The sequence below is a fragment of the Oxyura jamaicensis genome, chromosome 7 (genome assembly GCF_011077185.1).
Source record: "Oxyura jamaicensis isolate SHBP4307 breed ruddy duck chromosome 7, BPBGC_Ojam_1.0, whole genome shotgun sequence".
Taxonomy (NCBI): Eukaryota; Metazoa; Chordata; class Aves; order Anseriformes; family Anatidae; genus Oxyura; species Oxyura jamaicensis.
Genome location: NC_048899.1, coordinates 37,261,636 through 37,285,791, shown reverse-complemented (window position 1 = coordinate 37,285,791; position 24,156 = coordinate 37,261,636). Strand labels below are relative to the sequence as shown.

At 42.5% G+C, this 24,156-nt stretch overlaps 1 protein-coding gene across 8 annotated transcripts in view; it reads right to left on the bottom strand.

Annotated features, from left to right (window-relative positions):
- The window catches only part of MBD5 (methyl-CpG binding domain protein 5), a 100,148-nt gene that overhangs the window by 3,587 nt on the left and 72,405 nt on the right, over positions 1–24,156 (bottom strand). For 5 of the 8 annotated variants that reach the window (XM_035332373.1, XM_035332374.1, XM_035332375.1 and 2 more), the window contains 4 exons: positions 13,779–14,807; positions 11,922–12,133; positions 8,955–10,163; positions 3,688–3,800 (listed from right to left, as the gene is read on the bottom strand). In XM_035332373.1, the coding sequence (XP_035188264.1) occupies positions 3,688–3,800; positions 8,955–10,163; positions 11,922–12,133; positions 13,779–14,807 (2,563 nt within the window). The remainder of the gene's footprint in view (positions 1–3,687; positions 3,801–8,954; positions 10,164–11,921; positions 12,134–13,778; positions 14,808–24,156) is intronic. The other 3 variants (XM_035332379.1, XM_035332380.1, XM_035332381.1) reach the window with 3 other exon arrangements.

Below are 24,156 nucleotides of genomic sequence, written 5' to 3'. Positions count from 1 at the left end.
TGACCGCCCGGTGATCCCCTCGGGGAAAAAGGTGCATCTGGGCACGGGCAGTGCTCCCAGGGGCAGCCTCCAAGAGAAGGGAAGCTCCTTCCAAACCAAAAGCCACCCCGAGCGCATCTGGAAGAGTCACGGACTTGAGGAGAAATGGCTGCATACGAGGTGGGAGAGATCCTCCAGGAGATCAGAGACCGTCCTGCGCGCACCCATCGCGACAGCCTCGGGGTGCAGCAGTGAGGGGGCAGGATAGAGCCCCTGCTGTGCTTGCTCCTTATGCACACAAAAACCCTAACAGGAAAACTTGTCCCACGCTGGCACCGATGGCCAAGGCACTGGGACTGCCCTCCATAGAAGGGGGCACTTCCTAAATAAGTCTTCCCTTTTAATAAAGAGAGAAGGGTCATTGTGTCAGCTAGGACACTGCAAATACCCAGCAGGATTTTGTTCAGCGGCAACGTCACCTCTAGAAAGGCACCGTGATGGCTCCATTTGTACTGCAGCTGTATTCAGGCCTGATAACGCTGATGATCTGAGTGTCCTCTAGAAGCAGCTCTCCGATCGCAAGTTACTCATGGGATGTCCAGGTATTTCATCAACACGATGCTCTGTCAGCACCCTCACACGTCTTTGGCGGATTTTCCCCCCCGCTATTTCACAAACTCCTATTTTGGTCGGTGAACTAAAAAGTAGGCAATGTTTGGAAACCCAGCGTGAACTGCTTTGTAGTATCATTTGCCTAAAATCCAATACTAAATTGATAGAAGCTAATTCCAAACAGCACTGAGAAACTTTGTTTGCCGTCAGCGGCATCAGAGCCAGCCTAGATGTGCCCGCACCGAGAACGTGCAGGACTTGGGATGGAAACCCAAGGACGCTGCCCTTGTTTAAGCGCTTCATTCCCCAGGCACGCACCCTGCGGCGGCTTTCAGAGCAGCAAGGATCCTGGATTGATTTTGGAAGCTGGAATTTCTGCTTTAACAGAACCGCATCTGAGATGATGTTGAGCATGAAGTCACTGGCACATTCAGCATTCGCTAGCACCTTAGCAGCAACCCCTTCTAACAAACCGGCAAGTCTGGATATGGATATGGAGAAGTCGTTTCACTATTTCTCTGTCAAAAGAATAGCGGAGGAGCTTTTCACTGGAGATGGAATTTTTTACTCCGTAAGCACAATGGAAAGTACGGCAAAGCCAGCAATGATTGATGTGACTTAATTTATGGTGATTTTCACTGTCATAATGAAACAGCCCTAGCAATTAAGATAATCAAAGGCAGTATTACACAGCATGCAGATTTCTCCTCCCTGTTTTTCTTCCTTCATGTCTTGCCTTTGGGTAGGATGACCTCTTGAGGTCACTCCCACCCGTATTAGATGCTTAGCAAATTCTTGCTCTTAGTCAGAAGAGCCATTTGGCAGTATTAAAAATACAACTGACGGTATGAGTTGTAGTCCTAAGACGCTGACGTGTTTTTTCCACTAGCTACATTCCACCGTGAAGACGAGGACCTGCCCTTGAGCCAAAGTTTCAGCAGTGCCCATCACCAAAATACCCAGCTACCGCGGACAAAGTCACTGCAACAACACAGCAGGGACCCCGACATCGGATAAATTGCCTGAGGTATGACGCGCGATGCAAAGCGATCTGTAAATGCCCCAACTTCTGTCAAACCCCATTTAAAAGATTCTAGCAGCGGTTTCCTTCTCCAACTAAAGAGCAGCACATCGCCTCCCTGGAATCCCCTCATGGCCAACAGGTTTGGCGATGGATTTAACCTCCTTCCCCCGGGGACACAGGACAACCTTGGTGCCAGCAGTGTTTTTAATCCTTCCCACTGGAGCCCACTGCCACTTTACCCATTTGTATCCTCCGAACGAAAAGCGACCTTGAACTGAGCCGAACCTGGAAGTCCCCAAGCTCCGTCCTGCAGCAGGCAGGTCCCAGACCTGGCGTGCAGCCGCTGCTCGCGCCGTGAAGCCGTGTCGTTTTGAGGGTCTGGATGCTAACGTCGCTCTGCTCAAGACACCGAACCTCTGCAGCGTTGGCCCATGCTCCTGAAGCTGATCTCTCCTGGACTTCTTTACCCGTGTAAACTTCTTTGTGTTACAGAAGTGCCCAACGTGATGTCAGTGCTGGTGTGTGCACGTGCTGAGTGCTTATCCGTGTGGCACCGGCAACTAACAGGAGTTGTGTTCCACGTGTAACTACTCTATCTAATGCTTAATCCCCCACAATTTTGGACCCTTGTGGAGCGAGATGCTACAAGGACATGTCTCATGGAGAAGATCACAAGGAGATAAGAGCTGTTTCAGATAAATTTAGAACAGACCACAGGTAAAAGAGAAGCGGCTACCCTCTGGTCTGCGAAGAAAGAGCAAAATTCTTGAAATACGAAATATAGACAGGTAGAAATATGGGGAAAAACCTCTAAGGGCTGTAAAGTGACCCTAGGACCAGGGGCACCCAAAGGCCCCAGACCGGGGCGACCTGACAGCCGCTGTTTCGCTATGTACAAGCCCCGGTGCAGAACCAGCAGTGCCACAAGAAAGGGCACGGGGCTCCGTGCAGGTCTAGACAACCCCCAGCCTGCCGAATATGTGACTACAAGTCAGAAGACGGGAGGTTTTCGTACACTGTATTGCTTATTCCACCCTTGACAGCCCTTCAGGTCAGCGGCTGTCGCCTCCTCGCGGCACGTACTTGGCTGCGGGGAGCAGAGCCAGCGCCCGGCTGCCAGGAGCCCTTCTCACCCTTCAGCTCCAGCACTTGGGGATGGTGAAAAAAAGAACGTGGCATTGTCTCACTGGCACTACAACTATTTCTGGTAAGCACTGCGTGACGTATAAATAGAGGAAAAGCTGACACCTTAAATGGAGCTGGAGACGAATAATTATTTAATTCCATTATGCCCACGTTTCCCGTTCTGAAGACAAGTGGTGTGGGCGGACTGGACATTCTCACCCAATGCAGTGCATTTTCAGTGCAGGAGCGAGCACACCGCAGCATCCTAGAGCGATCCCAACCACAGCACCACCTCTGCTCTGCTGCCCTTTTGCAGCTGCCAAGGTTTTATTTCGCCTCCAGTCAACCTCATTTTCCTCTTTTTGTCTATGCTTTCTGTTTCACGCCCTGATACTCGATGTTTCACAGGCCTTCCATCCCCGTACCCTGGTAACCAAAGGCTAAAAGGGCTGATGAAACCAGGCAGTACAGAGTGCAAGGGAAGCCCCGCACCGAGCCGCTGCCTGGTTACGTGCAGCTGGACTTCACAAGGTCTGCAAAGCTTCTTGGCCATGGGAAATAAATGGAACTTATCTCAACAAACCTGTGCTCTGCCTGCAGCTGACAGAGGGAGAGGGAAGAGATAAGAAGGGCAGATCTTGTTAAAAAGCGCATTTGGTCAGAATAGTTTTGATGTAATAACTTTTTTTTTGCCGTAAATTAGAATCCCACACATGAAAGCTCTAACAAGCAGGCTGACATTTTACGAAGGCTACTGTAAATATCAGAAGATGCAATAAAAATGCAGATATCAGAGATCTCGGATGATTATCGTAACCAACACAAGGAGTTCAGAAAATTAACTTTTCTGTTTGGCAGATCTGCCAGGGTCCCCAAAACGGGAGGCTTTGGAAGCAAAAGCATGACATTATTGCATCTCTCCGGCAAATGAATGAGCGTTCACTTACTTTCTGTTCCTTTTTCTGGCTCGGTTGTAAGCTTCTAGACCTTCTGTTAGTGTCTTCAACTTCTCTGGCTCCACCTGAGTGAAGGTATGAACACCAAACCACATTACCCAGACCTGCAATTATTAAACACCGCTTTTACTTTACTGCTAGACATGCATTAGTAAGGAGCCTAATTTTCAGCGCATCCGTAAGACACCGACCGTCCCAGCAGAGAGATTAATGTATACACACACACCCCCTCAGACGTGTATCTATACACTGTAATGTCTCTACATACCCACACCATTCATAGCAATGCAAAAACAGGAGGAAAAGAGTATTTTAAACCCAGTTTTTGTATTATTAAGGTAAATGCTGTTGTTTCACATCCTGTACTCCCATTCTACCACTATATGGGACAACTCTGAGACTACCTGGAACAGCGAGTTGCCTGATACACCTCATGCAGCTTTTACAGATGCCATCAACACGAACATGGTTTCATCCCCTCACCTTCTGGACGCAGTACGCAAGGCCCCAGCTCGGCAGCGCTGCCGATGGCACGGCCAAGCCCTTTCCTGTCTCAGAAGAGCTCAAAGGCGTAAGGCCTTACAAAGGTTGGGGTGGGAGAGGGCAGGAGGAACACGCTTTACTTATGCAGTAGGAGATTAGGAATTTTAGCTACTGCTTGCTTTAGCCAGCTCATTTATCCATCCGGAGAAAGGGCTTTTAATTTTATATATTTATTTTTCTATGTATTTATTTGTTTACGTATTTATTTTTTTCTTAAGCCCAAGTTTTGGTGATCTGCTGAGTCAGGAAGGAGTGTGGGCAAGTGCTCAACAGGGCTGCTGAGCTGGTATCTGGAGTGCTTTAATTGGAAATTTAGCTTCTCTTGACATCAGCCAGAATTGCAATGTTTTAAGCAAGCTGTCCGTAAACCACAGCATCTGAGCTCTGGCGCCACCAGTCAGTGCTAGCATAAACACCACAAACACGAGAGGGAATGAACGGTATCGCCCGCAGGACCTTGTCGTGGGCCTTCACAACACAACATCCCGCTTAACTCCGCGTATTATTTGGATTTGGTTCAGTCATTTCTGCTTGTAAAACCACAAAAATACGTTAAAAAGACATCAATTTAAAGAAAATGACCTGATAAATTCCTTTTTTGTCAGTAGCGTTATGTTTTGCTTGACTTATTTGCATAAGCTAACAAGAACCTTACATCGCATTTGTTTCATTAAAAAGTACAGCTTGTATTTTGACACAAAGAAAATTAAATCCATAAATACAAATTTATTAAGCATACAAGCCTAAAAATAAATTTGAATGCAACTTCCATCTAAAGCCAACCTTTTGATGAATAAGTAATTTATATTCACAACGAAACTGATTTTTAGCCGTGACGATCTGAAGTTAACGAGCAGGCAAGTTGTCAAAACCTCCAGACACGACGCCAAATGTAATACACGCTTAGACCAAATTTCACGTCTTGAACTCCTGCATCTGATAACGAAGTTGGGAACTACTGCAGCTTCAGGAACTCAAAAGCCGAGTCATTACTACTGCAATCTGCACACTGGGAGGCAAGATTTCTGTTTTCATGGAAAATATTCATACAGGCTGCAGCACTTCTCCCTTCGAACTACGCGCAAGGCTGCCAACACTTCACACAATTCCTTTCCCAATCAGACTTTGTAAAAATACAAACGCGTCCACGTGAAATGCAATCGACTGAGAAGCTGCAGAGCTGTTAAGGATGCACAGAGGGCAGAAGGCACAGGAGGTGCATGAGGCAAAGGGACCGGCCGCAGCAGTGGATGCAGCTTCCCTGGCTGCGATGCGCTAACGCTCAAGCCCGCAGCTTACAGCACCTCTCAAAACTGCTAAAGAAAAAACTTAAATTTTTCAAACTGAACAGAATTTAACGGCAGCAATGTAATCATCCTGATCCTTCAGAGCCGAACCTTTACGTTGTGGCGATGCTGCTGGGAGCACTCCCATGGCACTGCACCCGTGCAAAGGAGGAGCAAACTTAGCAGCGTTGCACGTGTCTGCCCTCGGGTACAAAGGAAAGCTAAAGGGTAAACTACTTGTATGAGGAGTTACTACCACATTGGGGTAACAAGTGACTTACGTTAGAAAAAGGCTCAGTATCTTCATTACAGGAATTGTGTGACGGCAGAACAGCCAAGAAACCCAACCTGCTAGCACTTTTTGAAGTAGTGTCAAATTGCTAACGTAACCTGGAACTGGGAGCAAGTATAACAATAGCTTGGGATTAATCGTATCACATCCCTTCAATACCCCCTTACAATACCAATACGTACAAACTGGCTTGTCAGGACTCTGATAAACCACGCCTTTTCTTATCTCTAGGACGAGAAAAGCTCAGTTTCCTCAAGCAGGTATTTATACAGGCTTGGTAGGAGCCCAGTGCTTTATGCCACTATAAAAAAACATTCATAAGCCAAATTATCATGAAACTGCACAAACTGGTTTTTCTATTGTAAATGTTTTAGCATCAAGTACTAATTAGTTGTAAAAGCTGAAAGAAATTAACTTGTGCTCTCACAGACGGGAGGCTGACTGCTAGCACGGCTCCCTGGCAGGAACTGCCGGGTAATTCCTGCAACTACAAAACAACGCGCCCAAATTCTATTTCTTTTACATACGTCTATTGCAGCAAAAAAGCAAAATTTCCCCCCAGAGGAATCAGCAGCACCTTCCCAGTGACACGGGAGCCAGCTCAGAAACACGGAGTGGCGGAGCTGCTGGTCCTGCTGCCCTGGGGGCTGGCTTCCAAGGGCAGCTCTCACCAGCGGGCTGCGCTAGCTGCTCGGCACATGGAAGTATTGTTACATATAAAACCCAAATTCATAATGGAAATAAAAACCAAAGGAACGTACGATATTGAGAACACAGAGCATACAACGTACAGCGACATTCCACAGCATAGCTGAAGCGATGTTACAATGCAGGAAGTTAACATCAGCTTATACAAATACTTTAAAAGATGTTTTAAGAAAGCTCCTCAGAAAATCAAGTTTCCAGAACTGCTGCTGGTGACTCCCCCCATGAATTACAACCTTTCAGGATTTTTCTGGAGCGCAGACTTTCTGGAAACCTTTTGTTTTTCAAGGCTTTTTGGTTTTCATTTCTATTCCAGACCAGGCTGTCCAAACATCTGAAGGACGTGGCTGTGTGACGTGTTACAGGAAGGTTTCAGCGCGTGCACAGACTGCCACTGTGCACGCCAGCTCCTGCCTGCTTTTGACTAGAAACACAACTGTGACACAGCACGTGCACATTCTCAGCCTGCTTCTCACCTCCTTCCTATTGCCCAGCATCACGTAATTCAGCCTGAAATCCTGACCTCTGAAAGGTCATTCGCTCTGTACTGCCTGGTGGCGAGAATCTGCCACACACGTATATAAATATATAAATACATATATAGAAAAAATATTAAACAGACGGCCTTCTGAAGCAAGGGGATCTGTTACATGGGACTTCCTGACGAAGAACTTGAACGTCTCTCTTGCTGCCTCGACAATACTGCATCCGGAGCGTTTCCTTGGTCTAGAAGGGATCCATAGGTTGCCTTCCTGTTGTTTGTGCTTCAGCGTACAACAAAATCTATGCCGTTAAACATGATTGCCAGGCGATGTGTTTAGATGATGTACAAAAGAGATGGAATTAAAGAAAGCGGGTTTGCACAAAAACAACCACACGTTGTGGTAAACACAAACTGGGAGTAAAGTTTAAAAAAATTGCTATGGAAAGCAAATGAAAAAACCCACCTCTTTATAAAAGTTTTAAAAAGCTCTTAAAATGTGTCAGAACAATCTTATAAATATGGATTTGCAATTAACTTTGTGAAGTTAACACAAATACACACTTGAACGTATATGCAGAACAAGAAGTGTCTTCGTAAGTCATATGGGACCTTGACATCATTCACCTCCTAATTTTTCCAGTTTAATCCTTTACTGTTTGTTACTCATTTGCCTATAGTTTTAAAAGTGCTTTGTAACTTGGGAATCTAATCTTTATAAGGAACGAGCTCTTAAGCATGCAAGTGCTGTTATTAAAGCACGCTGACTTCTCTAAAGTAAATACTTCTGTTCAGAGTACACAAACAGGAGCTCCATGAAACCACTGAGGCCATGGAGATCAAGGAAGAAGCCTTGAAAGAGAGACTGACGTTCTCTTGGACCAGGGTTGGAACCATTCCAGCCAAACAACGCCCCAGATATTTATACTACCAATTCATCAAAGACCTGACTGTTTGAGTAAATTATGTTTGCACATCAACCTAGATAACTCCATGACCAAGTGCAGGAAGAGCAGTGCTGGTTACAGCACGGAGATACCAGTTCTGGCTCAGGCATCACTGAGCTGTGCGCTGGTGGGAGCCGGAGCAAACCTCGACGTGTTCTCGTGCTCTCCTCTGGGCACTGGCTCTTGGGCACGCTGTGGGTAAAGGAATACTTTGGTCCAACCTGCTATGGCTACTCTTGCATTTTTATGACTGTTGTCATCTGCTAGTCGGGAGTATGGGAAAAAGACGTAATTTTTAAGTGGTTTGACTTCTTCGAAAAGAGCTAAAACAATGTTTTGCTAGGCCTTGGCTTTCTACTTACATTAAAACTGGCATTTTTAAAAATAGCACTTTGAAAACATGTAGAAGATGTGAAATAGTTTACGAAAACTACAAAAATATAATGTTACACACTTAGTGGAGATTAGAATTTGAAATACTTATCATACATTCTTTGACAAGTATACAGCCAGTATTAAAACCCTGGACTTTAGGACAAACAAGCAAATTGGAGCGCTTTCTTCACTCTTATAAGATGTTTTAGACCTTTTTTCATGGTGAAATGCATGTATCCACACATTCCCTCCCAAGCAGTGTATGTGGCAGCCAGCAAGATTTTACTCATTACAGACTCCTCAGTCTGATTAGATCACAGCTTCCCTTTTTGCAGTTTTCACCACTTTTAGATGCCTCCATATGCCTTACACATGATACCAGTTTCTTTGGACACAACACCTTTAAGTTCATCTAAATATACACTGTGAGTTTAACAATTTGGGGGATAAATTCCTTTCTGCAAGCTGTAGTATGGAGGGAAAAAAAGCAATTTGTACTATTAAAATACGAGACAAGTTAAAAAAATGAAGGACCAAGATAAAGTATTGATACGCTATGGTTTGTATAAGCATATGTACACGTGTATATAAGAAGAGAGATAGATATGTGCATATATATATAAATATACCTTCCCCTCCTCAGCGTTTTGTTGACATGAATTGTGAACTTCTTCTTCTCTTACTAGTTTTCCAGGCCATGAAGTCAGTCCTTTGATTTGGCCCCAGACCAAGTCGCCAACATTAAACGTCCTCGGCCTGTAATGTATCAGCTCGTTTGAAGAAGGGGAATCTGGATTCCTTAGGTCATCTTCACTACTGATGCTTTTAGCATCTGAAGGGCTAGGCACACACCCATTAATGCTTTTGGCATTAAAATCTCCATTGTAATGGATATAGTCTTTAACTAATGAACTTTCCAAGCTATTTGAGGAACTTGGAGATTGCTCTTCCAGAATCAGGTCTTGTTTAGAAGTGTTCAGCAACTCCCCAAATCCTCTGTTCTGCTGAGGCCTATTTCCATTTATGTGTGCACATCGTTCCACAGTGTTCTCCAGTCTTTCCTTAAAACTCATCATAGTTCTTTTGTAATTGTTATACCTGAAATTCTCCTCCAACATTTTATCACCTTGACAGTTTCGCTGTGATAACAGTATCTGATGCTGCTCGCCTTGTAATAGTGGCAGTGTGGAGATGTTATTGGGCCTTTCGTGACAAGGACTACTATGGATATGTGCAGAGTGGTCTAGAAACTCATCACATTTCCATCTGTTTATCTCACTGACAGGACTTTGCTCCCCTTCCCACTGTTTTTTGGGTGTGTTACAACTTGTTGATTTGTAATATTCATACCCATCCCCTTCACTTGAATTTTTACCGTGTTCTGAATTCTTCAGTATTCGCGTTCCTCTAGTGTTCCTTATCCTACCTTCGTGATCAGAAACAGCAATGTTTCTTCCATGGATTACTGCACTGACAGCACTAGAAAGATTTAATGGGTCACCAATTGAGGCTGTGAAGGCACTCATGGCACTCAAAGCTGGAATGGGACTCATCTGTGTTGTACTGCTAACGGCAGTGGTGATTACTACTTGCATTCCCTTGCTTGCAGCATCTACAACTGCTTTGTAGATAGCGTCCACCGATGTATCACCCTGAGCAGCGACATTGAGGTTATCCTTTGCCTGTTGTCCAAGAGATGGTTCAGTTCTTTGCTGCAAATCACAAGATGTTTCTTGGAAAGGAGGAAGCATAGTGTTGGAGCTCTCGGGAACTGGTGCCATTCCCATCTGAGTGATCATTCTTTTGTTTACGACAGCAGCATCTTCCTGCATTCTCACCTGAAAAAAGGAGAGAAAAAGATGGAAATTGCTATTCTGCTTAAAACTCCACTTTAGTAGAAGACTTTGCTTCATTTTAATAAAAAATTAGGATAGTTGCTAGGGGTGATTATTTGTTACAGTATATAAACAATTTTATTTTGGTTACGCATCAGTTATGGAGCTTAATGCTGGATAAACTAGATAGAAAAAAAATATAGGAAAGTAAAGCCATCAGCTGTTAAGACTTTACCTCATGGTTCAGAGTGAATGCCTTGCATGCCATGATCCAACCTACTATGCACTGCTGAGACTACATTTTTATCTCCTCTTTCACAGTCTTTTCTGAGGTTCCCTCTTCCGAAGTGCAGCACCTGCCTTTTTTCTCTGAAACCCTAACCAACTCCACCAAGAATTTCAGTATTTCTGTTGTCAACTATTCTCTTTTATTCCTTCTCAGACCCCCAGTTTTTCTTCTTTCCTCCCAACCAGCTGTTCCTCTAGGCTCCTTACGTGTTCCTCTATCAGTGTCTGGAAAGTAGGCCAGCACTGTCCTTTTGCAATTGGCCAGCATTTCTATTTTCTCCCTTTCGTTTATGTGCTTCTCTCATGGGATCTCTTTTTACTTTAGTCCCTTGTAAACCATGCCTGCATCCCTTTGCATTGCAGCTGTAATGTCAGGAGCTGCCACAGTAAACCATAACCTTCAGATTAAAGTAACTGTGCTTTTTGTATTTCTTGTCACATACGTAGGCAGTGAAGACGACATCAATAATAGTGCTTTAATAAAAACCAGTAACAAACAAGGGCAAAATATTTCCCAAAGCTCCTTTAAATACTCACCATTACTATTTATATAACTGAGAAACTGAAGCAAAAAATACTGAGATAAAGCTACCAGAATTCATACAAAAACAAAGGGAGGTAATAGGCAGCTGGAGGACTGTGATTTTGCAGTAGCAGTGAAATGCCTACACTGAGAAAATGACACGTCTTCTTTTTCCTTCTTAAAGGGTAAAAGCACTTGCTGGCGCTATGCTTGCTTCTGTCTTCACATCTCGAGTTCTGCAGCAACCACAGCAATACTGAATAATCATACACATACTGTAACTCTGCTTTTATTACCTGTTTTGGTTGCTATGCTTCCTGTCCGTTTGTTAGTTTAATAGTTCAGGTTGCATTATGAAGAACTGTTTAGGTGAATAGCATGAAGGTATCTTTTTTTTTTTTTTTTTTTCAGTTTGTCACTGCACATTCATTCTAATCCCTGTTTTCTCCAGTTTACACAAACCTGCATCACAGTTACCTCTCCCACTCAATTCCAGTGGGAACATAGGAGGGATCTGGTCCATCGCCACCTATCATCATTTATTAAGTTTCTAATTACTGTAACAAGGTATCAACATTTCCTTCGAACCACTGAATTTTTGAGCAGTCTGAAAGGGATTTTATGATTTTTTTTTTTCCAGAATGGAAAACAGTTTGCCAGAAATGTACAGTAATTATCAGAATGCACATAGCCTAATTTTTTTCCAATACATAGAGCACAGCTGTTTCCAAAGATACTATACCCGATTTCTAAGGAAGAAGGTATCAAGTTTCAGTAACAAATGTGACTGATTTGCAAAATCCAAAAAACTACTGAAAGAGGCAGGCAATTGTGTGTGTCATATTGTCTTAATCACTCAGCAAAAAAAAAAAGTCAAACTATGGAGGATATAACTTTATCTACTTAGAGATGCACATTTGTTTGAATATCGATTTAATGTTGCTTTCTACCTGGAAATTTTGGAACAGACATGCCATGGGGTTTGGGTTGTTAGCCGGGCCAGGAATTGGGGGCTGGCCTTGAAAGCCCTGCATGTTCTGATACCCCTGGAGAAGGTGCTGTTGCTGCTGATTTGAAGGAAACATCTGATTGTTGTTTAATAGCGACTGGAGATGACTCAGCTGATGGTTATTCAAAGTAGTGTTTATAGATGACATGTCACCTGTAATTCAAACACAGGGAAACATAAGTCAGAACAGTTTTCAACAGTCAGGAGGAATTTCCTTGACTCAAATTTCAACTGACTGCTAAGCAAATGCCTCTGTAAAACAACACTTTTCCCCTTCAATCTTCTATGGAATGGTCCTCAAGGCATGTGTCTCCTAATCTTTATGCCTTTCCTTCTTCAGTATTGCTTCTTTTGCATGTCACATCTATCTGGACTCTTTCTAAAGGTTTCTGACATGCCTGCCTCTGCCTTTGGAACGGTACACGGCCAAGAATGGCAGAATGAGCTTCTGTCATATCGGTGTCTTGGAATCTTACTCTGAGTTTCCAAAGAGTGACTGCTTCAAACAGTACTGGGGTGGTGAGAGGGGAGGAGGAGAAGAGAGACAAAGAGAAAATAATTTTTAAAAAAACAACAAAACTTCTTTTTCATTAGCTATGACAAAATAATGCGACCTAACTGCACGTGAGCAAAGGCTTTTTGGATCACAACCATGTTAGTCCACGCTTTTTTTTAACGTTCTAAAGATACAACTGTATTAACATTTTCTATAACATGAAAATCTCACCCAACATGAAAACTCTAGTTCTAGTAAAATAAGTATGCTGCTGAAGCTGACTTTGTGATATAAAAAAGCTTAAAAATGTATCAACTTCCTAGTTTTTTTTTTTTTTTTTTTTTTAACATAAAGTTTATATTTTCCTTAAAATTTGCATGTGCAGAATCATTGGTTACCTATTTTACATTAAAAATGTCATGTAGGATTGAGTTCGTGGTAGCCATTTGGTAGGTAGGTATGAGTAATTAAGCAAAATGCTTATCAGCTCTACCGCTATTATTTCCTCCTCCTACTGCAGGAGGAAACATTGGTCCAAAAATCAGAGGAGTGCTACTTATATTACACATTCTGGGTAAAGTTCATCAAAAGACACAGGAGAAAAACTTGTATTTAACAGCTTTTTATCACTCATTATGGGATGTAGGTGCTTGTCAGTGAGATATACCCTGGCTTTTTAAACTCCAAGATACAGTTAAAAAAGAAAAAAAAAGAAAAAACAGAGCAATAAGAAAATATAAATACACACCAAAGGGCTCAAGGGGCAACCTTCCTCTTTGACCTTGTGCGAGGACTTGCTTTGAGTGCTTTATGAATTACTTTACAGGGAGTTTGCTTTCTGATGGTTTTGGCACTTTTGATTCATTTGGAAAAATGCACTTGGCCACTTTTCATCTACTGCACAGCTACTCGTACTAACCCTGTGATGCCACATGCACTTGAAATGAAACAGTGCATCCCAGAGACGCATCTAGGCTTTTATTACTTGAAAAATGAAACAAGTCCAATCACTTAGAGAATTTTAAGACGTATACAGTAGGTCTAGGTGGCATCAGAATTAAGAGTGGAATATAAAGTAATTTCCAAAACCAGGGTGAAGTATTACTGAATTATATTAGGATATAGTTAAAATGTCTTGCAGTAACAGTTATGTTTTCTCAATAAACAAGCTGTAACATACAAAAGCCTTACAAAAAAGAAGTATGATAAAGTGTCATCTTTAGAAACTAGAATCAGAAATTCCCCCTCCCCAACCCTCTTCCTTTTTTTTTCCTTTTATATCTGTGAAGAAATTGAACTTACCAAGCAGACCTGTCCCCAGTAGAGGGTTAAGTAGCTGTGGCACCACAGAGTTATTGTTGAGTTTAGCTGGACCAGATGCATTCCCAGCATTATTAGATATGTTCAGCAATGTTTCTGCCATTGACACCACTGCTGTCCCACCACCCAGGGTTGAGACAGACAGTGCTGCCACTGCTGATGATGTAGTGGTTGTGGTAGTGGTTGCCTGGGAGGAGGTGGCTATGGAAACCTCTGGATGATTAGCGGTGTTGCCCGATGCAGAGTTCAGGACACCTCCCACCAGCTGGGGATTCAAGGCCATTAATGCTGAGGCCCCAGAGACAGCTGGGAGGAGCAGGGGGTTAGAAGTAGTGTCAGTGCCTGAAAAGCTTGGTATGGGGTTCCCCAGGGGGTTGGTTAAAAGGGTCTCAACCCTGTTGCTTTCTGACTGATTGCTTGGCAAATGGTCAGGTGGGGCTGTCATCTGTGTTACTGAGGGCAAAGGGTTATTTTGCTGTTGCAGCAAATCTGAGATGGTCAGATTGAAAGATGGTAGGGGAAGCATGGCAGCTGCTTGGGCTTGGTTCTGGAGGAGGGTTGCTAGAAGCTGAAAATGAACAGGTTGCAATACCTGCCCATCCACGTCACTGGAGAGAAAAGCTAAAGCAGCATTTACATTCGGGTTGAGAAAACCTAAAGGGTTGAGGTTGACCTCAGACTTGCCTTCTCCTGCTGAAGGCTGCAGTATATTTAATAGATTCTGGTTTAGGAGATGTTGCTGATTCACTGGCAAAGAGATAGGTAGAGAACTGAGGAGGTTTTGATTCAAAGAATGTGGAAGATTGTTGTTTGAAGAGCTGTTCTGCGGGAAATGAAGCGAGTGTTCATGGCCAGCGAAAGGGAAATCGCTCCCGATGGGCAGCTGGCTCTGAAGTGGGTTTCCAGCTGCAGTAGTGACTATAACACCATCTTGAAGAACAGACGTTGTCTTTGTGATGGCAGGTTGGCTGGTGCCAGCTATGGCTATTGATGATGACGGTCCTGAACCCCCTGCAAGGCAAAAGAACAAAAATATTAATAGCATGCTGCCTGCTGGCAGACAGTCATCTGAGTTGCAAAGCAGCGAGGTCAACCCAAACCAGCAACGTTTGATACCCATGCACACAAAAACGCTTTCAGCATCCAAACTTGATTTTTTTTTTCATTTTCTTTTTACATCTGAAGGAATCTGCCACCCACCACTTCAGATCCTCCAGGCTGTGCCACATCTCATCAGAAATTCTCAAACTATACACTTGTATTTCCCTTCAATTTGTTTGAGTGGGGATTTAAGAGGATTTCATTCATTACATATTTTGATAAGTGTAAAACTAAAAGCAACCGTAACCTCATTTAGTTTGTCATGGACCAATAATTAACTACTAGGACGAAAGATCAACTCGAGGCATGAATGATGCTCTGTGAAAAGTGAGAGTGAAGTCTAAATGCAGGTGTGAAAGTGATGCTCTTCTATTTCCAGCTGTATTTCATTAATGGGGTTTTCAGTAGTGATTATCTAAAGCATTATTTTGGACTCCTAAAGAAAAAAGCACAATGATTATAATTAACAATTTACAAAGAAAAAAAATGTAAAGAATTGGGTTGGTCTAGGCATATCCATCTCTTGGCGTGAAAAGAAAGACAAACTGGGTAGATTTGTGATGAGAGACGAAATCTCTCATTGGAGAACAAACAGTAAGAGTATGTACTGAAATTATACGCTGCATATATAAAAAATATCAAAGTATTAAACTGCAGGTTTGATGCAATAAAATTATTTTCTATTCTCAACTGCCCTGCAAACATAGCTGACACAACAGAGATCAAAGGTATTGATTATCAGAAAGCATCGATTATAATTTTCCTAAGCAAATACTATTTGAAAGGGGATACCTAAGTATGCTTTTAACTGGGAAGAGCAGAATCCAATCCTTACATCACTTTTAACTGAAAACACCTTTTTTCGAGTACCGCAACATATCGACAGCTCAAAAAGGTACAAAATGAACACAGTTCATGAATCACTGCACTGAGCTCAGGAGAAGAAAGCCCTTATGCTCTCTTGCAGGTACCATTACCATATTTCTATACAGAAGGAAAACAATAAATTAATGACAGGTGAAGTAAGAACAAATTGTAATCATAAAGCACAGGTTATCGTATTCTGTTGAGAGGAGAAATGTGTTAGAGCAACTGAACCAGTTTTGTGACAAGCGCATTTCTCTAGGCAGCAGTTTGGAACAAAAAATGCATAAGCATTTGAGGGAAAAAAACCATGCACCGGAAACATATATCCCACTGGAGTCCCACTTACGGCTTTGGGTTTAAAATTTCAGATTAGGCAGGAATGGCACACACTCTGTCTTGACACACCAAGAATCGGCAAATGCCCCATAAATACCTGAGAAACCAGCACCCACACCCTCTCCTTCTTTCTAGCTCGGAAACACAGACTTGCAAATCACAGACACCCTCCCAAGAAAAGTTGACGAAGAGCTGCTAATAAGGGAAGCTGATCGGACGTTATTCAGAACTGCTGTGAAGACACCAACAGCAAACCTCTTGGCACAGAAGAATAAAAACTACCGCTATGGCACACGAGTCTGTTTGCTGCTGATGTGTCCGGCCTGCTGCTTACCTACTTCTGGATACAAGCAGCCCCCGACAACGGCTCCAGCATGGAACATAACAGCAAAAGGGAGGTTCTTTCGGGCACATCTTTATAAATTAAGGTGCACATGACCTACTGAGATGACATGCTGAAAGGTCTTCACATGTGCATGCCCTTTCTTTTTTTACCCGAGAGTTTTGGTTTACGTTGCTACTATTATAAAGAAGCTAATAGCAAAGACTTCATCCAGATGGGAAGCTCAATTAACTCAAAATTAATTTCAGCACGCATTACTATTTATTTTTTAACACACAACCATCAACTCTGGCTACTCAAATTCAATTAGGCAAACTCCAAAGAACATAAATTAAAACATGCCATACATTTTCCTTTTTTTTTTTTACTAACCTCTAAAATATTTTGAAATACATTTTTAGGTGAGTTATAAAAAAATCTTTATGATCTTTGTGGTTAAAAGCAAATTCTTTTTGTTTCACTAGAGAAGAGAAAACATTCTCACTTCGAATAGCTCCAAACTCTCCGTACAGGCTGGTAATGGCTCGGTATGCTCCACACACCAGTGACATACATCAGCTATCACACATGGTTCTTAGAAGAGGGCAAGGCATGGGGAAAACCCTTCTGGCTTACAAAATGTTTTTTTTTTTTTTTAATATCAGTATTCAGAATCGACTCTCCGAGGATCTAAATATCAAGGAAAGTCCCAGACTACAGATTTAGGAAATACAAAATATTGAATTTCTACAGAAGAATCAGCGACACCACTGTTAAATGGCACAAGATGGATGCCTGCAACACCTGAAAAATTGCTCATTGAACCAAAACTGCCTCTCCGCTTCGAGATACTTTATGTTATTTTCTCTAGTTGTAATCTAGTTTAGGATGGACCAGGTAGTACCACCGGAATATCTTCACGTGGCCTTCTACACAAAACCTTACTGTCATGCAGATAAAGTCAGGCTGTCATCAGTTCAGCGTAACCTACAGGATCAGGCAGACGTACTCGGCTTTCTAAAGCATGAGATTGTTCCAGGCTGTATTTCTGGGGATGTTTCATGATGTATTTTGGGGGGAAACTCTTTACTCCCACTGTAGAGGAAATTACCTTGCATACAATTACACACCAGCGGCTACGGCTGGCTTCCCTCACTACTAACGCTCGCACCCAACGTGTTAAGCAGCACATGGATATATTTTTAATTCAGCATAAGGAAACCATTCTATATATGGTGCCCTCATGAATATAAACCCCAATTTTTGTATTTTCAATCGACCTAATCTATGTGTCTCATTTATGATCCTGTTTTCCATTCCACTCAAGGAAGTGATCACACCACAGACCATCTGCTACGAAGCAAAGCTCAAACCTGTAAGGCTCTTGCTCTAGGTTTTTGCCGAACACCGGTCTGCTTTCTATCCCCCATCAAACATTACTTTTGGAGATCCAACCTGAGAGCTCTAGAGGGCCTTCAACACTTGCTCTTTCTGCATATTAATCAGATGATTAATTGCTACTGGGAAAAATATCTTGATGGATTCTGAGCAGAAGAGAGAAAACGTGCAGGTATTTCAGCCCAGATGCGCAAAATTCAGGAGTTGAAGAGGTGACGAGCAGCCAGAGCTCAGCAGCAGGAGAAAAGACGAGTGAGTCGCTTGGTGCTGACACAAGCCCCCTCAGACAGACACTACAGGTTGGTGTAGAGAAGGTTGGAATTGGGTAGTAGCTAATACAGTATTTATAAGTGCTTTCTGGAGCAGGTCTATCCCTACCAATACGTTGAACCACCAGAACAGGATTTGTGTCTCCTTAATAACGAGAAGCTCTTAAGAGCAAACGTAGAATGACAAAAAGATGGAGGAGTTAGACTGAAAGTCAGAAAAGCCAAAGACAAACGCAGGCTTTCAGCTCTTGCAGGCACGGATGTCTGCCAAAAGTTTTTTTGCCTGTTGTTGAGAAAAAGGAACTGTCTTTGTAATGCACTGAGAAGAAGAAATATCCAGAGTGCTACAAAAAAAATATTAATCCATTCATCCCTTAGGAAGTGAAATAAACGTTTGGGGAATAAATAGATGGAAATTGAATAAGGACATACTTTTTAAAATTATTCCTTCGTGAGCTACAGGGTTTTATTTATGTGCACTTTTTTTTGTTTTCTTTTGAAATCATGTTTATTTTCCTTTGCAGATTTTATCTATTCCTTTTTTCAAAGTATTGCCTGACAGGTATTCCTAAGCTGCAATACGTTATGAAATCAATTAGCATTGAGAAGATTCACTGCCTGCCCACTTAAAGACAGTACAGTAGGCGATAATTATCATCCCTATATCAGCATTGTTTTACCAGGAAGAGAGGAACCTATGTGTACACATGATGCTTATGGGACGGCAGGATACAGTCAGAGGTCTGTCTTAGTTTTGAATCCTGCTTTTTAAACAATCCTAAGTTTTAACATCAATAAAATCTGGACAGCAAGCTTCAATGGCTGCGCTCAGAAAGGGAAGCTGGGGTATGAGCCATTGACGTCAAAGTAAACAGAGACAAAACCAATACAGTATTTCTGCAGTGGATGAAGAATTGTGTCTGCATAAAATTATCTAGGAGCAGTAATGGCTGTGAGTTAACGCTCCTTATACATCAGACAACTCAAGCTGTAAGCAAACTAGTACAGTCTTCATAGATACTAGAAGTATTTCTACCAAATCAAAGAGGGTTAGCTACAAGACAAAGAATATTTTACAAAGTATTCCTCTATAAGAAACCGTCCATCAGGTATTCTAATGCTTCAGTAGTTACAGTACATCGCTGAAGCTTGTGAAGTAAAAATAACGGATAAGAGAGGTGTATTAGGGACTGTGGAAACCAGAAGTGCTCAAAAATGGTTAATGTGGGACTTGCTCGTTAGACATTAACATCTAAAGCACTTTAAGAGTTGAAAACAAACGTTTTTCACACTACTTCGCCAGTTCTTACATTTCTGCATGTTTAATAAAAATGCAGCTAGCTTTATTTTAAATTTTCTTTGTAGCTTTTTTAATTTACCAAGTGTCAAGTTTTTGAAACCCTCATCAGAAACTCATGGGCACCTCTCCTTGGTCACAGGAGGCTTTAGCAGGAAGCTTCCTCCCTCTCCTAGGGCAAAACTCACTGGCTCGGGCAGAAGAAATCTGTAAGATTTTCAGGAAGATCCTGCCAGAGTGGGGAAAGGGAAGTTTCACTGCATCCCTTACACCGAGATTACAAAGATGTGAAAGTACAAAAGCACCAGCCCTGGAACTACTATTTGGGATCTCGGAGCATTTGTGCAGCCCTCACTGCACAGGGACACCCGTCCCGCAAGGCCTCTGGAAGCTCCCACCATACAACCATGAAGTAAGGGTTAATATCAGCACACTAAGTTTTAAAACTAAGTTTTAAATCTGCAGTTTTAGGAGGCTCAGCTTTCGGAGAACTGTAATTGCTAATGGAAGCGGTGTGACCTCATGTTCCTTCAACATTCAAGACAACACGTTCCTGCTTTAACTCCATACTGCATCACTTACCGATGAACTTAGGACCAACAGCTATACATTTTTATGATTATATCCTCTGTATTCTTTTAGAATGGAAAACATTAGAGATATTTATCTGCTATCACGTTCACTCTCATCTCTTCTTCTATCGTTGCCCCATTCACAGCCGTGGGAGATGCGCTGTGAATCAAGTACAACGTTTTTCTTCAAATTTGGGAAACTGGAAGTCCAGTAACAATTATTATTATTAACAATACTTCCAGAAGGTGTGGAGAGCTAACTATGTACGGGAAAACTCATTTTATTTTTCCCCCACAATTACATCTTTAATAAAGTAGGACTTCCTGCATTATTATTGTTACTACAATACTTTACCTGATATTAATATAAATTCTTAGAAACACGTATGGTAGTTGAAACAACAACTAGGCAGAAGCCTGGTTAACAAAAACTGAGTTATGGCAAGTTCAAACTTAAAAACCAAACCACCACAAGAGGAGCCTGAGCTGTGTGTCTGAGCAAGCTCCGTGCTCAGTAAGCGGAGCTCTGCTGTAAGCCCCATGGTAGCAAGGCTGTTTATGCCAGCGACACAAAAATCCCCCGTTAACAATTACAGGTACCTAATGCCATCACCGGTGCCGATTAAGTCAGTAATTCCTTTACATTCAGAGAATGAGAGCGGTTTTGTGCACAAGACCTCTATCACGAGTTAAAAGGAGCGCATAAATTGGAACCGGCATTTCAATGGCAGGGGAGGGAGCAGCCTAGATCTGCCATGCACTGTCACACCTGGAAACCTCATTCTTCATATAGATTTTCTTTACAGTTTGCATTTGAAAAGGAAAATAATCACAATTTTTCTCCCCAAAATAATAAGAGGGGTACACAAGTGGAGAAGGCATGGCAGACCACAAACAACAGCAATCCCTTCTAACACCATTTCCCTGCCTACCCCCACCCACCAAGGAAAGTCTCTGTGTGCTTGTATAAGCACCAAAACCCCAAATCAATGGAACAATTCAATTGGCTTTACAATTAGAAGAGTAGCTGCTTGGCATCCTGTCTAGGGGTTGGTTAAGTTTAATAAGACACTTCTCAGACACAAGCCCCTTAAAGGATGCCAGGCAGCCACTCTTCCGAATTTGAAGTTGAAAAGCTCTGATTTTATAGTTCCGTGATATATAGAGGTAATCTTGGGGAGCAAATCCCCACATGTAAGAAAATGCCACACTGTACACCTTAAAGGTGACATGTTCTAAAATACCCTCTCTCCACACCCTACGCTGTTTGTACCACAGATCTGTATTTTTCATGTAGATTAAGGACAAAGGCTTTAGTTAGACTAAAGCAATTCGTTTCTCAGGAGCCTTAGCTTTGCACTAGAGCAAAAAGCAAGAGCAAACAACCCATTACAAGCAGTAGAGAACTGGGCCATGTCCTCCAGACCATACCCCATGCTGCTGAAGAAGAAAAAGGCAAAGGCCGGTCTGATTTGAAGGTATTTTTCCTCTGAATGGCGATCTGATTATCAACAAGATCATTTCTGATTCTGCCAGGGGAAGACACCCCCTGATGGCTCCACTTGGAATACTCCAGCCAGCTCTGAGTTCGGCAGAAAAAAGTCTTACATGAGTCCTTTGGGTTGCACCAGGATGAAATCCTTTGTACATGAGGCTGGTTATAATAGTTAACACAGCTAGATAAATAACCTGAGCTGTCAGCGTGGAAGCAGTATGGTCCTCTTTGCTCTCCTAAGTTGATTAAGGGGGCAATAAGAGGGGGAACTGAGCTGAACAGATCCTAAGGTCAGATGCGACCACTATCACTGGGCAGAGAGAGCCCGTGCACACTTAGGCTGCGAAATTTCTTGAAGACTTCGTTGGTATTCCCAACACGTCCAACACTGCCAATTACATTACGCCATACTTGACCGTACTACCATAAATTCTGTTTCAGGATAGAAGCTCCAAGCCGATTTGCATTGCTCCCATGTGTTCCTCCCATTTAATTACATTTGAGAACTTTTTCTATTCTGTAAAATTCACTAGTAAAATTTTATTATTCTGAATCTAAGGAAGGGATATTGCTTCAATACTTTTTCCCCCCCTCCAAATCTGTCCTCTATTTGCCACTATTAAACTTGTAGATTTATAGTTTCTCATGTTTCTGATGTTCCGATACTTGAGGTCCTTTACTGCCTTAATTCCATTTAGCTATGGTTACTCTATTAGCTTCCTTGACTTCCCTCATCAGCCATAGCGTAGCTTTCACTCCCAAATATTTTTCCCTTGTTTACCTCTATCCCCTCCTTTACACATTTTGTGTTCCTAGCAGGATTTGCAATGCTAAATGTTCACCACTTACACCCGGTGAACTTCCAAACCAGCCGCCCACCTGAACAGCAAGAAAGGAACTGCCTCGGCAATAAGGTGTGTGGCAGAGATGCGGCCCCTTTTTACAAAAATCACACAAATACGAAGCCTACTTCTGGGAGGCAAAAGGGCTTAACGAATAAATCTTAAAGCTGCCAAATTAGCAAATTGGATGGTGCCTTCGGTTTGTATCAGAAGTCTGAGGACTCGATTCATAACGAGAAATTTCAATGTCAGAGTTTGACAGAAATACTAACACTACTCATCAGAAAAGACGAGTCTGGAACCCAGTCTCCTGGCAGAAAAATGGCCTTTTTCCAAAATGAATAGCTGTAAATAACCCAGACAGATTTGATGCTAGCTCCTCCTATAGGACTGCTGCTAAAAAATAGTGTTTTGCAACCCAAACACTATAGGAGCATAGTATAAGGCAGGTGTTGTTCATAAAAATTAATTAAGCATAATCAGTTTTCAAGGGCTCAAAATGGGAAAAGTAAGAAAGCTCTCTACTGCATAAACAGAAATTTTAATTTTTACATTTATTCATTTTTAATTCCATCACACTCGCACTGAAAATCACCTGGAAACTAACGACATTATCTGGAAAGAAGAAAACAAGAGCCAGAATGAAACCCGGTCCATGTGGTTACCGTGTAACTAAAAGCCGGGGCAATAAGCAGCCACCTAATTGTGGTGATTCGCAGCCTTTTCTCTCCGGAACTACTCTCTGATTAGTAGCTATTCTCAATACTGGCACACAAATACAAAACAGGTTTAGCAATTAAAATACATGGAAACAAAGCAAAAAAAAAGCCACAAACTCCAATATGAACGCGAGTTTCCTGAGGATGACTTATTCAGCTAAACTCCTCTGTACACACGGCTCCTTCTGCACATTTGACACAACAGAACTCGTACACCAGAGTTAGCAACCCGCTGCGCTCTGCGCAGAGCAATTCGTGACACACCTCTTGGCATTTTGGTCACCTTCTACATCATTGAGCGCAGACTAGCAACAAACTTTTATTTTTAAAGGTTACCATTAAAGCAAAATTCTCAACATTTCACACTTGGTTCAAGGCAAGGATGCCTCCAATCTACTGCAACCACAGCAAAATATCCTTCTGGGTTTTCCCAGGCAGTGGATTAGGCTCAGACGTGATGCCCGAGCCACACGCCTCCGCGATGACTCAGGAGGAGGCTGGATGAAGGTTTATGCATGGTGCTAGGGCCTTGCCTCTGGCAACCATGCAAAGGCACTGGCTTCTGAAATTTCAACTTAAAAAGGAAATGGGTCTCCAGGCTTTTAGCCATCATGGATGTTCAGAAAAAAACCCCTAGGTAAATGCAGACTGTGTGTATTTTACAAGCATCAAAACTGACGGAACAAAACCCAGAACAGAAGAGCAGCAGACTACATGGAATTACCGTTTCTCATTTGGATAAGAAAACCAAAGTGTGAGTTTAAGCCCCTACAATTATACTGCCATAACTCTAACAGTTATCTCCAGGGTATGAGAAACGCCATCCTTGTCTGGTTTAACTTCAGTTGCTTGAAAGAAGGTTGCAGGTAAATCAGAAGCCGGCAGAGAGCAGAACAGGATTTCCCACATGGGGTTATATATTTGTGTATCGATGGGAACCGACTGAGCTGTTTGTGTTGGAGCCTTCCTTCACAGGGCTTGCCAATAGCCTCTAACAGCAGCGTGCAGCTTGGTGTGCTTGCACGGGTTCGCTCTGCTGCTGCTGTCCCACAGGAGTCTCTCCCACTATCGTCTCTTCCTCATACAAGCATTCGTCTTCTCGGGAAGGAACTCAGCTTGCCTGAAGACAAGGGCCTTCGCTC